The 13,385-nt window shown below is 43.3% G+C and overlaps 1 protein-coding gene across 1 annotated transcript in view; it reads left to right on the forward strand.

Annotated features, from left to right (window-relative positions):
- RBPJ (recombination signal binding protein for immunoglobulin kappa J region) overlaps nt 1–13,385 on the forward strand; it is a 138,743-nt gene that overhangs the window by 81,163 nt on the left and 44,195 nt on the right. The window contains exon 3 of the mRNA XM_068267918.1: nt 7,698–7,793. Within this exon, the coding sequence (XP_068124019.1) occupies nt 7,698–7,793 (96 nt within the window). The remainder of the gene's footprint in view (nt 1–7,697; nt 7,794–13,385) is intronic.

Here is a 13,385-nt window from a genome sequence, read left to right on the forward strand (position 1 = left end):
ATGACAAAGCTCCTGTGAACCGGCCAGGAGCCGCTTCAATTGGCTCCTAGCCCTGTCTTTCAATGTAAGCCAATGGGAGTTGCTTACATTGAAAGACAGGGTCGGGAGCCAATGAAATCGGCTCCTAACCGGCTCACGGGAACATAGACAGGCAGAGCCAGTGAGCCAGAGCGGGAGACGGCAGGGATTCAGCGGCGAGATTGGCGGGGATTCAGCGGTGAGATTGGCAGGAGCGACAAAAACAGCGGATGCGCCGTTCCAGACACTACTTCACTTCAGTCAAATAGATCAGCAGGACAGCCAGGCAACTGGTAGTGTTTACAAGGAAATACATATGGCAGCCTTCATATCCTTCTTTCTCACTTCAGCTGTATTTTAAACAATAGCGGCCACAGATAAAATAAAACTATCCAATTTCATGGCAATTTGATAAAAACAATCAATTGCACAGAATAATCAAAAGGTTTTTTTCCTTTTTCCCCATGTTATAGTGTGAAATGTAATCTCATTTTTCATTTTTATTGACACAAGTTGATCGAGTGGCTGATTCTCCAGCCTCTCCTTTTTTTGTGAGAATTTAATGGTGTAGAGTAAATTTCCTGATTTATTGACCCAATTCTTTCAGAGCTCACAAACCCGTTCAAATGTTTTTCTTGGAATGCTGTGTTTTTTCCTCTATGCATAACGCCTGTTGTTATGCCCAAATAACTCAATTTTAGTTTCATCAGTCCACTGCATCTTGTTCCAAAATGCAGCTGGCTTGTCCAAATGTGCTTTAGCATACCTCAAGCGGCTCTGTTTGTGCTGTGGACGGAGAAAAGGCTTCCTCTGCATCACTCTTGCATACAGCATCTCCTTGTGTAAAGTGCGCCGAATGGTTGAACGACGCGCAGTAACTCCATCTGCAGCAAGATGATGTTGTAGATCTTTGGTACTGGTCTGTGCGTTGACTCTGACTGTTCTCACCATTCGTCGCTTCTGTTTATCCAAGATTTTTTCTTGGTCTGCTACTTCAAGCTTTAACTTGAATTGAGCCTGTGGTCTTCCATTTCCCCAATATGTTCCTAACTGTGGAAACAGACAGCTGAAATCTCTGAGCCCGCTTTCTGTATCCTTCTCCTAAACCTTGATGGTGAACAATCTCTGTCTTCAGGACATTTGAGAGTTTTTTTTGAGACCCCCATGTTGCTACTCTTCAGAGAAAGTTAAGAGTAGGGAAACAATTGACCCCCTTAAATACTCTTTCTCATAATTGGATTCACCTGTGTATGTAGGTCAGGGGTCACTGAGCTTACCAAGCCAATTTGAGTTCTAATAATTCGTTCTAAAGGTTTTGGAATCAATAAAATAACAGTGCCCAATTTTATGCACCTGCCTAATTTTATTTAAACAATTATTGCACACTTTCTGTAAATCCAATAAACCTCTTTTCACTTCTCAAATATCACTGTGTGTGTCTCCTATGTATAACAACCAACGATTTTTACAGGGAAATCATGACGATTAACAATGCAGGAGAACAGAGGCGCCAAAAGGATAAAAGGAAGCTAAATGAGCTTAAAAACCAAATTCTTGGTAAATAGAGGAGGTAGTGGTAGACTTACCTCCTCCAAGTAGACACACAACGACTGTAGTAAACACAGTCAATATATTTTATTTATGAACTCCAAATATGCAACGCGTTTCGCAGGTTTGATCCCGCTTCATCAGGCAATAACAACGGAGCAATAGCATATGTGGTCAGTAGAAGAGCCAGGCACCTCTGTGAATCACAGAACTGTGAGTTCATAAATAAAATATATTGACTGTGTTTACTACAGTCGTTGTGTGTCTACTTGGAGGAGGTAAGTCCACCACTACCTCCTCTATTTACCAAGAATTTGGTTTTTAATCTCATTTAGCTTCCTTTTGGCGCCTCTGTTCTCCTGCATAATATTGAGTCCACCCTGGGTGGAGGGTTGAACCCCCTTTTTCTCATCTACAGAGAGCAACTTCTTATTCCTGAGTGGGGTCAGGAAAATCTCCCCACCTGCCTTTACAGTGGTTGCCTAATGGTAACCCTGGTTTGTGAGTATTAATATTTACTCTATCTAGTAACCATTTACCAGTACATATTACACTATTGGGGCTCTTGGTGTTCCTTGTTTTTTATGACGATTAACAAGGTTGCCCAAACTTTCGCATCCCACTGTGTTTGAAATTATGGCTTTTCTCCTGCTATGGCTTTTCTCCAAGCCATATTGGCTTTGCTTTGAGTTTAAAGGGGCACTATGGCGAAAAATTGTAGAATTTAAAATGTGTTTAAACCTACACAAATAAGTTTATTTTTTCCAGAGTAAAATGAGCCATAAATTACTTTTTTCCTATGTTACTGTCACTTGCAGTAGGTAGTAGAAATCTGACAGCAGCGACAGGTTTTGGACTAGTCCATCTCTTCATAGGGGATTCTCAGCAAGGCTTTTATTCTTTATAAAGATATTCCCTAAAAAGGATTTAAACAATGATGCTGGCCAGCCTCCCTGCTCACTACACAATTTTTGGGCAGTTGGACAGAGCAACTGCCATTCACTAAGTTCTTTTGAAAATAAATAAATCCCTGAGAATCCCCTATGAAGAGATGGACTAGTTCAAAACCTGTCGCTTCTGTCAGATTTCTACTACCTATTGTAAGTGACAGCAACATAGGAGAAAAGTAATTTATGGCTCATTTTACCCTGGGGAAAAACATACTTCTTATTTGTATATATTTGCACATATTTTTCATTTTACAATTTCTCGCCCTAGTGCCCCTTTAAAGGACACCCAAGGCGAAAATAAACTAATGAATTAAACGATTGTATCTATCTTCATTCTCCTAAAAATGACTTTTTAAGATATTCTACAGTTTTATTTTATGTTTAAATCTACTTGTTAAGTTTTAACGGTTTTATTGTTTTTGCTCAATGACACATTGATTGAAGTATGTCAGAGCTAAAATCTATGGACTATTGACCCTTTTATCTCTTTCCTGCTCTGATGCCATTTTCTGCCTGGAAAGTGTTTTATAGTTGGAATTTCTTATCAGTGAGGGTCACACTGTAGTCACTTCCTGTCTGAGTCGAGACTGAGTCAGCCACTAGCATACCGATATTTAACTCTTTCAGGCAGAGAAAGAAAAAAAGGAACACATAATAGTTATTTGTGTGCTAGGCACTGCACATACCCATGTTTATCTCATCATGTCACCTTGGGTATCCTTTAAACCAGTGATTTCAATTGGCAAGGGTTTTTTTTTCCTTTTACTTGGGAGTGGAAACCGATTAGCTGACAACTGCTTTTCAATTAACAGGACAGCAGTTAGCATTATGGGTGCATTGGAGATGTTCTGTTTAAATTGAAACAGCTTTCTTTTACTCAGAATGGTTAGAAATTAAAAGTGCCACAAAAATTACCTCACACAGTTGAACTGAGCCCTAAAGTGAAAGAATACAATTTCTCACATTTGCCTAGTGTTCTTTGAGGACAGTTTTACTCTAGAGATAGGAGGCTTCATATGACCCTACTCCTCGGTGCGGCAACAGGGTCATATGCATAGCGCCACCCCGGCTAGTGATGTACCCCCGGCTGGGCAGGAAGTAAGTCACTGGGATTCCCCTTGGTCTGTGTCACGCCGTACTCCCATCGTGCACACCTACTGCATCTCCCATTACCTTGCAATACTGCATAATCCTTGCAGTATGCATGGATCATGTGGTAACGGGCAGCAGCCTTTGTGTCGGCATTGCGACGGATTGGATACTCCCGACTCATCGCATGTAGTGTGCAAGTCTCCATAGACTTGCATGGCCCTTGCTGCAAGGAAGAGTGACGCAGTGTTTAAGTGTGCAAGGGGCCTGAAAGTTAATTTTTTTTTTGGGGGGGGGGGGGGGGGTTGTCTGTGGGATTTGTGATGAGGTGCAAAACCTCATGTTTTTAGGAGGAAAACAAGGAAACTGTGAGGCACTGCTCAGTTTTGGCATCTTCAGAAGAGCTACTTCCCATATTGACAAATGTTTTCTTTTGTTGCTGTGTATTTGGTTGCCATTTCCGATGCTGGGTATTGTGTAACTTCTGCCTGGGTTCAGCAGTGCACTGGGCAGAACATCACGAAAACAGGCCAATTCAAGTCTAGATACCGTAAGCTGATTTTAGAGGATCTCCAAAGAGCAGGTTCATTAAAGCGAATAGCATGCCACTAGAAGTACTGAATGAATATATTAGCCTTAGATTCACTGCACAGTATCGGCCACTTTTTTTAGATGGTCAGAGTAGATTTTAGTAGCAGGTTGGTAGTGAGATTCACAATCTTGTGGTGGGTACACAGTGATTAATAGCAATAGTTAGGACTCGTTTCCACTGGGAGCATTTTGCACCATTTCCTCTCAAGTAAATTCAGGCAGGAATCGCAGCCTGTTGAAATCAATATGCTGCTTCCGAATTTGCGTACAGAAAAAATTGCATACTGCGTTCATATCCCCATAGCGGTGCATTGCACTGTTTGATACAATGCTATGGGCCGTCAATATACAGCTGCACGGCCCTTAATCAATCTAGATTTTCCATCCTTTTCTCGTTCGTGCATTTTGGGGAATCTCTTCCTAGCAGAACAATTAAATCTGCCAAGAATCAAGTGAGAAAATCAATACATGTATGGGCACCTTAACACAATATTGTTTTGCAATGGGGAGAGCACCATGGATTTGGGATAATTATATCCAACATGGCCAATTGCTAAAGACCTAAAGGATTGGTGTCTGCCTATACTGAATTTGGGCTTTTAACGAACGATCACAGATGATTATTTCTCATAAGAATTATAATTTGATTGTTTTGAATGAAATACTCGTATGTACACACATGTCCGCAGGTAATTAACTTCCTCCACAGAGAGGAGCAGAGCTGAAACTTGGCTGACAACTGCTGGTGTCTCCTCCATTGCTCATAGGACAGAATATACTGCTCAGCAGAGGACCAAGCAGTGCATCTGTAATCTAATTGTTGGTAATAAGTAGCACAAAACGATCCTAAAACTAATAATGACAGCAACACTCCTCTACAGGTCTCTTTGTTTCATTTTCACCACAGACTGCAAAGTGGAAGCTTGTTGGTACCAATATGTCTCACTAGTGAATACTAAGTCAAGCTCTAATCCCTTGCAGGAAAGCTATCCACCAAAGGACTCCTTCATGCCAGTGGACCACTCTTACTACACACTGTGTAGCAATCAACAATAGGAGGCACGCCACAGGCTTGAACTTGCATTCAGTTTAATGCATTGTCGGCACACTACCTGTTTCGGGCCTTGTCCATCATCAGGTGTGAAGGGCAAGGCACTGATGAAGGCAAAGGCCTGAAACATGTATTGTGTTGACACCATATCATGCCTGTAGTGTGCTGCCTACTTGTGTTACTACCACATACTACCGCTATGCTGATAACACCCAGCTATACTGCATATGTAATTCAAACACAACATGACAGACCGCATCCCAAAAATAGATGCATGCTTAGCTGAGCTTCAGGAGTGGATGAACGAAAACTGGCTTAGGGCCCGTTTCCACTAGAAGCGGTGCGATGCGGCTAAATAGCCGCATCGCACTGCGTGTGTCCTGATCCCAATGCACGGCAATGAAATAGTTTCCACTGTGTGCATGTTGTGCGGAGCTATCGAAGAATCTGCAGCATGCTGCAGATTCTCACACGACCCCATCCGCTCACAGCCGTGTCCCATCACTTCATTTGACTTCCGCATCGGGAGGTGCGGAAGTGACGCGGGCGCCCACGGAAGTGATGTGATGTGGCTAGTTAGCCGCATTCGCATCACTATCCCGGTGGAAACGGGCCCTTAAACTCAATGCTGGCAAAACTGAGGTTCTTGTCATTTGAGGCCAGCACCTAACAACAAAGCCGCTTCAGACACAGTCAATGCCACTGAGGTAATGGAACTCTGGCCTTACTAGCTCCAACACTGTGCGCAGCTTGGGTTTACTGATTCATGGGGGATTAAACTTCAGGAATCAAATCTCTGCTGTGGTGAAACATTCCTTTTTTCACCTAAGGAATATTGCAAAAATGAAGTACCTCACTCCTTCAGAGGATCTTCCAAACCTAGTTCACGCCTTCATCACATCACAGCTGAACTATTGCAATGCCCTCTATGCCGGCCTTCCAAGTAAACACCAGCAGTTGAGAATTTACACAGCATGGACATGGGAGGGAAGGGGGATTGGAGACCTTTTACACGAGGAGGGACAGTGGCCAGGGATCTGTTGCATATGCGGATGTCTTAATATTGAACAATGCTACCATCGCACACCCGTTCAAGCACTTGTCTACCAAGATTTTCCAGTATGCTTGATGGAGGCATTCATTTGATTTCGGCAAGGGCTGTACCTCATGAGGCGTGCGGTGTCACATAAAGGTACAGGCACTTAGTAAATGGTGACGGTGTAGGAAGCTCATTACGGGGTGACGGGGTCACGCAAGCGCATTAGGTGGGGGGTTTAGTCCTGTAGACCTTTTACACTTTGGGGTGGGGGTACATCGGCCGGGGTTCAGTTTGGTACGCGGCTGTTGCAATATTGAATGTGTACCTGATTGAGTACAATCGACCGATTTTCCCGCATGTTTGATCAATTTGGGGTTGAAATTAGCTGAATGCACAGTTATGGTATCGTTTTTATCCAATGCGATAGAATTAACATGTTGCTTGCACCTTGTGTCACACACAGTGTCATTTACTAGCCCACTTCTCCAACAAGTCTCCAGTGGAGTGTATTCGATTACCCAAATAGCTCAGTACAGAACAGAGGCACTGAATGCTCTCCACCCAGAACCACCCATGTAAACAAGGTCTAAATGAGGCTTGCACATTGCAAAAAGGACTTTTTATTCTTAGCTTGTTAGTCTGAGATTTGCTCCACAGATAAATACTTACAAGCACAAAGTGGTTTTATAAGCACAGTAAACCAGAGTAATGGAAGCACCCGTTATTTTTGTGGTAGTTCATGTGAGAAGATCTCTCACTGGGTGAGAATCTTGGGAACCACAAAGCTGTGTACAAGAAAAGCGGCGTGCGCTGGAGAGAGACTCCGCAGCACAAGGTGGTGGTGGTAGAAACCACAGCAAAGATGTGGAGATTGCATCTACTACTTTTCTACACTGCGCTGTATGCTGCTCAGCCACAGCCAGCGATTCTCCTCAGTGTACTCTCTGAGCAGCAGTCAGCAGCACAACCCCTCTCTGATGAATGTAATTTCTTTACATCTACTGTCTTTCTACACTGTGCTGTATGCTGCTCAACCACAGCCATTGATTCTCCTCAGTGTACTCTCTGAGCAGCAGTCAGCAGCACAACCCCTCTCTGATGAATGTAATTTCTTTACATCTACTGTCTTTCTACACTGTGCTGTATGCTGCTCAACCACAGCCATTGATTCTCCTCACAGTGTACTCTCTGAGCAGCAGTCAGCAGCACAACCCCTCTATGATGAATGTCATTTCTTTAGATCTTCTGTCTGTCTACATTGTGCTGTATGCTGCTCAGCACAGCCAGTGATTCTCCTCACAGTGTACTCTGAGCAGCAGCACACCACCTGTCTGATGAATGTTATTTCTTTACTGTGTGCTTTCTGCTGCTCTGCCTGCAGGTTGCTCATGCTTTCACTCTTGTGTTTTAGGGAAGCGATGCGGAATTATTTAAAAGAACGAGGCGATCAGACCGTACTTATCCTTCATGCTAAAGTTGCACAGAAGTCCTATGGCAATGAAAAGAGGTACGGATTTTATTTTTCCTTTGTGTTTTGCTGCTGCATGAACTGAATTTCTTATTAAAACCCGAGTTTTCTATGTACTCTTTATAGTCTCAATTTTTTTTATTGCCTCCCCCCTCCCATGTTTCATTATTGCGGATTCACTCATCTTTAACCTGAATTTATTTGAACACCACCGGTTAAATAGCTGAGGAACGAAATAGCTTGTCCATAACGGCCAGGTGTGAACCGTGCAGGTCATAGCGTCCTCAGCAGAAAAGTAGGCAACTTATTACAGTGACTTAACTTGATGACAGCAAGCACCGAAATGTGCCAGTACCCATGTGTTATAATGTGACATTATCATCCTAAACATTTTAACATTCAAATGGAATATAATATTTGAGTTACTGTAATGAAAGTTGGATTGTAGTGTGCTAGAGTAAACTGAATCTGGCATGTAGAGCACCGTCTTAAAGCTGACCTATACTCAGAACTTCCTCTCTGCTATAAAAGATAAGCTACCACACGATAACATTTAAATAAAAACATTTCTTTGTTACAGCTGAAACAAATTTTGCAATACATCTGCAGTATGTCTACTTCCTGTTTCTTGCTCATGGAAGCAGACAAAGGGTTAACGTCCTATGTTTGCAAATTGGCTGCTCTGCCACGGCAGCCAGCTGACACAGCTGATAGATCAAATTACAGTTGTTCACAACATAGATGTATGAAGATCCGGCACTGCTTCTAGCTTTAAAAAGAGCTTTATTGCCAGCGGCTCTTTCAATATGCAAAAAAGTTTCCAACAAGGTAATCAAAAAATATTCATGCGGTAAAAACATGCAAGGTGCACATACCCGTTGTGGTTAGTAAAGGCTGTGGGGCATGGTGGTAAGAACGGCCCGCCTAACGTCCGTTTCGCTTCAGTAGCGTCTTCAGAGGCAGTGTGGCAATTCACGACTGTCCGTTTCCGGGTTAAATACTGTATGGAGAATCATTTCCGGGTCGCATCGTCGCTTCTACGCGTACAAAAGTACGCATGCTCCCACTAACGTACGCATGAATGTCGCTGTACCCTCCATTGTATACCAAATTACAGTTGTGCTTAGTCACAGATGAGGGGGAATTAGACAAGATAAAGTACATACTGAGTGGATTTCCTTCTGTCCTGTGCAAGAGTTCAGGTTCTTTTTATTTTATTTTTTTTGGGGGGAGGGGTTTGGCCTCATACCTGATCGCCTGGAATTAACTGTGATGATGCTTAGCCCCCGTCTCAGAAAAGCAGCCTGTGTTTGTTTTTTTCTTTCAAAAGACTTCCGAAACTCTGGTCACCGTCACCTGAGTTGCTTTGGCCCGCCCCATCTCTGCAGCCCGGCCTAATTGGTGGTTGCCAAGTTGGGCAAGCTGTGACAACGCAGGTGGGGGAGGTCACAGTGTTACGGAAGACTTTGGAAAAAATGGCTATGACGGCAGCATTAAATAGACACTGAAGTCTTTTTTGCAGGTTTTGGATTATGCTGCCCTGCTGAGACAGAGCTTTGCGCAGTAGCTCTGCCTTCTCCGCAATCAATCTCCGCCTCCTCGCCGCCTCTCTGTGTAAGAAGACCGGGAGAGGCCAAGATTGCGCTGTAGCTCTGCCTCCTCCGCAGTCAAAGCTCTGCCTCTTCCCGGAAGAAAAGCCCTGCGAGTCCTACAAATTTGCAGGGCTATTTCTTGGTAATAAATCACTCGTTCTGCCGCGGGAATGGGGCAATTCCACTTGGAAGTTAATGCTGAAGATGACTTTATAACAAAATAAATAAAAAAAACGTCTTCAGAGGCTCTTTAACCTCCTTGCCGGTTATCCCTAGCTCAGCTCGGGGTAACCAACGTAGGAGGATTTCTCAGGCCCCGCTGGGCCGATTTTCAAATTTTTTTTGTTCCCTACACGCAGCTAGCACTTTGCTAGCTGCGTGTGGTACGCGATCGCCGCCGATTCGGTGACGTCATCCCGCCCTGTCGCCATGGCGACCGGGGAAGCCCAGCAGGAAATCCCGTTCTGTACGGGATTTCCTGCTTACTCTGATCGCCGGAGGCGAACGGAGTGGGTGGGGGGATGCCGCTTCTCAGCGGTTATCATGTAGCAAGCCCTGGGCTCGCTACATGGTTTAAAAAAAAAAAAAAAAAAAAAAAGTTGCTCTGCTGCCCCCTTGACGCGGGAATTGGACTGGCAAGGGGATTAAAGGGACTCCAAGCACCTCTCATGGGCATGCCTTTAAGACTCCGACCAGTACTGCAAAGTATTTAAAGATGCCTACCTTTCTGTAGCTTGTGCTCTCCTCTTCCATTTGATGCCTGAATCGCCGTTCTACACCAAATAGTTTTGTTCTATTTCAATTTAAATATCGCGGCTGCCATCTTGGCTATGTTATAACTTCCGGGTCACCCCTGTCTTCTCTGTTAGAGAAGTGCATCACTGAATGAAGCAGGAAGAGGAGGTGCATGGCCATTGCAAGAGTCTCCTCCAGAGGAGTCATAGCATGACTTTGTTGGAAGTCGTCTGGCTTAAAGGCATGCGCATGAGAGCTGCTCGGAGTCCCTTTAACACAGAGCCTGACATGACGGTGGAAGTACTCTTTATGGGAGGGATCAAACTTGTGTCTGCATAAACCGCACACGACTCCCCACAAGTGTTTGCCACAGGATATGTGCGCTTTAGTGAGTGTTTTTTTTTTTTTTATTACAGTAGCCAGCCATTAACCATTTCAGCCTTCGGGTTGTTTTCACCTTATGGATGAGAAGAATTTTCACATTTCAACACTCCTCCCATTCATTCCCCAATAACTTTGTCACTATTTATCACAACAAAATGATCTATACCATGTTTTTTTCGCCACCAGTTAGGCTTTCTTTGGGTGGTACATTATGCTAAGAATTACTTTATTCTAAATGCATAATAAGAAAAAAATGGAAAAAAAATCATTTTTTTCCCAGTTTTCGGTCATGATAGTTTTAAAATTAGACATTCTTCTGTGGAAAAAAGCCACACATTTTATTTGCCCATTTGTCCCGGTTATTGCAACATTTAAATTACTGGTTTATCCCTAGTACAATGCTGGGCTGTGGAGTCGGAGTCGAGGAGTCGTAGTCGGGGCAATTTTGGGCATCCGGAGTCGTTGATTTCATAAACTGAGGAGTCTGAGTCCGAGTCGGATGATTTTTGTACAAAATCCACAGCCCTGTTAAGTATTAGACTAAGGAGTCGGAGTCGAGGAGTCGGAGCTATTTTGGGTACCCGGAGTTGGAGTCGTTTCATGAACTGAGGAGTCTGAGTTGGACTTGGAGACGGAAGAATTTTGTACCGACTCCACAGCCCTGGTACAATGTATGATGACAATATTTTATTTGGAAATGAAGGTGCACTTTTTTCAGTTTTACATCCATACCTACTTACAAGCCCATAATTATAAAAATATACACTCTTGTCATGCATATTAAAAAAAAAATTCAGTCCGTAATGCCTGTAGGAGTAATTTTACTATTTGGCCACAAGATGTTCTCACACAGGACTACCTATAAGTGTACAGTAAGTAACACATAAGAAGCATTGTAACTAAGGAAGTGATGCAGGAATTCATTTATACCTGCAATCACGGTGGCCTGGAGGGGAGATGAATGAATGGGAACTTTGTTCCCATTCATTAATCTAATGATCGGCGGCTGAAACGAGCAAGCAGGAGGCAGCGCGGCGGTTGTATTTAAGAAGAATCACTGCTTTTGATCAAAAACAGTAATTATTCTCGGTGGACAAGAACGGATTGGCTCGTCCCCTGCAGCCAACGTCCCCCCCCCTGTTGCTGGCAACATCGCGATTGTGGGCCTCTGCCCGCGCATTCACGCACACAGCCCCCCAAACTGCAGACACATGACTAGTGCGTATCTGCGGCTGTAACAGCTGACGCTGCGGACGTGAGTCTCGCGTCCCAGCGGCAGAAATGGTTAATTATGAGGAATTTGCATGCCTTTTGCAGTTAAGTAGTGCAGGCTGTATCTTTTTTGTTTTTTCTTCTTAACACTATGCAGAATTGCAGATGCCTCCTAAAACCGGCAGTTGTCCCATAGAAAATCATTACACGTGCTTTCGCATTGCGGCCAAGCACCGCTCAACTGCGCAAATGTGACCCCGCCTAAAACATAAATATTTGATGTAAGCATCACATTTTGGCACCACCAAGAAAAATCTGACTTGTGAATCTGTATTTGGTCATGGTTGAAAATTAGTTCAACATCATAGAATCTGTATGACTATTAAGCAGCTCCCACTATGCACAAGAGCTCTGCAATGAGCTGAGTGGGCGGAGCTTCATAATGTAGAGCAAATACTATTTAAAGGGGCACTATGGCAAAAAAGTGTAAAATTTAAAGTACAAATAAGTACATTTTTTTTTTCCGGAGTAAAATGAGACATAAATTACTTTTCTCCTATAATGGAGAAATATGACATTACTGACAGGTTTTGGACTAACCCATCTCCTCATGGGGGATTATCAGAACGGCCTTTATTCTTTATAAAGACATTCCCTGAAAAGGATTTATACGAATATGCTAGCCAGCCTCCCTGCTCGCTGCACAGTTTATTGGCAGTTGGATGGAGCAACCGCATTTACTAAGTGCCTTTGAAAATAAAGTGAATCTTGAGAACCTCCATGAGAGAAGATAAGCAGGTCTAAAACCTGTCGGTTCTGTAAAATTTCTACAACCTACTGTAAGTGACAGCAACATCGGAGAGAAGTCATTTGTCTCATTTTAATTTGGGGAAAAATGCACTTATTTGTATATGTTTACTTGTACTTTAAGTTTTACACTTTTCCGCTAGAGAGCCCCTTTAATGCAACCCTGAGCTGAAAAATAAAAGTCAAAATAAACATACGTTATACTTCACATGTAGTCTAATCATTAATCTCCTTCTCCTCTTCCCACTGTGATCGATGGAATTCTCTGTCCTCCATTCTGAAAATGGCCATTACCCCATAACCGCTTCCTGGTCAGCACACTGTTAAAATGTAATATCGCCCAGTTGAGCCATAGGAAAACATGGACATTAGGTTACAAATAAGTTTTTCTTTCAGTTATAACTGACAGCAACTGACAAAATCTTGTTTTATTTAAAATAATTTTACTTGGTTCAGGTTCACTTTAAGCCCTCCTAAATCAGCTGACACATACCAACTGATGAAGCCAGGAAGTACTGGCAATATATGTTGTGGGAGGGGCGAGTGATCCTGCTGAGCTGTGCATAGCTGGGGTTTCACATGGCTCCAAGTGCTATGTAACGGCAGCGGTCCTCCATAGTAGACTGGTACAAGAGTTTTGGCTTTAATCAACTGGAAAGTCGTTGATACAGTTCTTTTAGATGTGGCCCTAACAGTTGGACTCACTCTATACGCTGGCACATGGAAGGACTGGATAGGCAGTGACAGCAAGCAGCCCCGAGAGGGTGAGAGTCTCTGAGGCAATGCTGACTGGAAACACTTCTATATAATCCATACCACCGCTTGATGCACATTGACACGGGAGCTTCGTATGCAAATATCTGACGTATACAAATGCATTCATTGGCTTGCAGGCTGATAC

Source organism: Hyperolius riggenbachi, chromosome 1, assembly GCF_040937935.1.
Source record: "Hyperolius riggenbachi isolate aHypRig1 chromosome 1, aHypRig1.pri, whole genome shotgun sequence".
In the NCBI taxonomy this organism is placed as follows: domain Eukaryota; kingdom Metazoa; phylum Chordata; class Amphibia; order Anura; family Hyperoliidae; genus Hyperolius; species Hyperolius riggenbachi.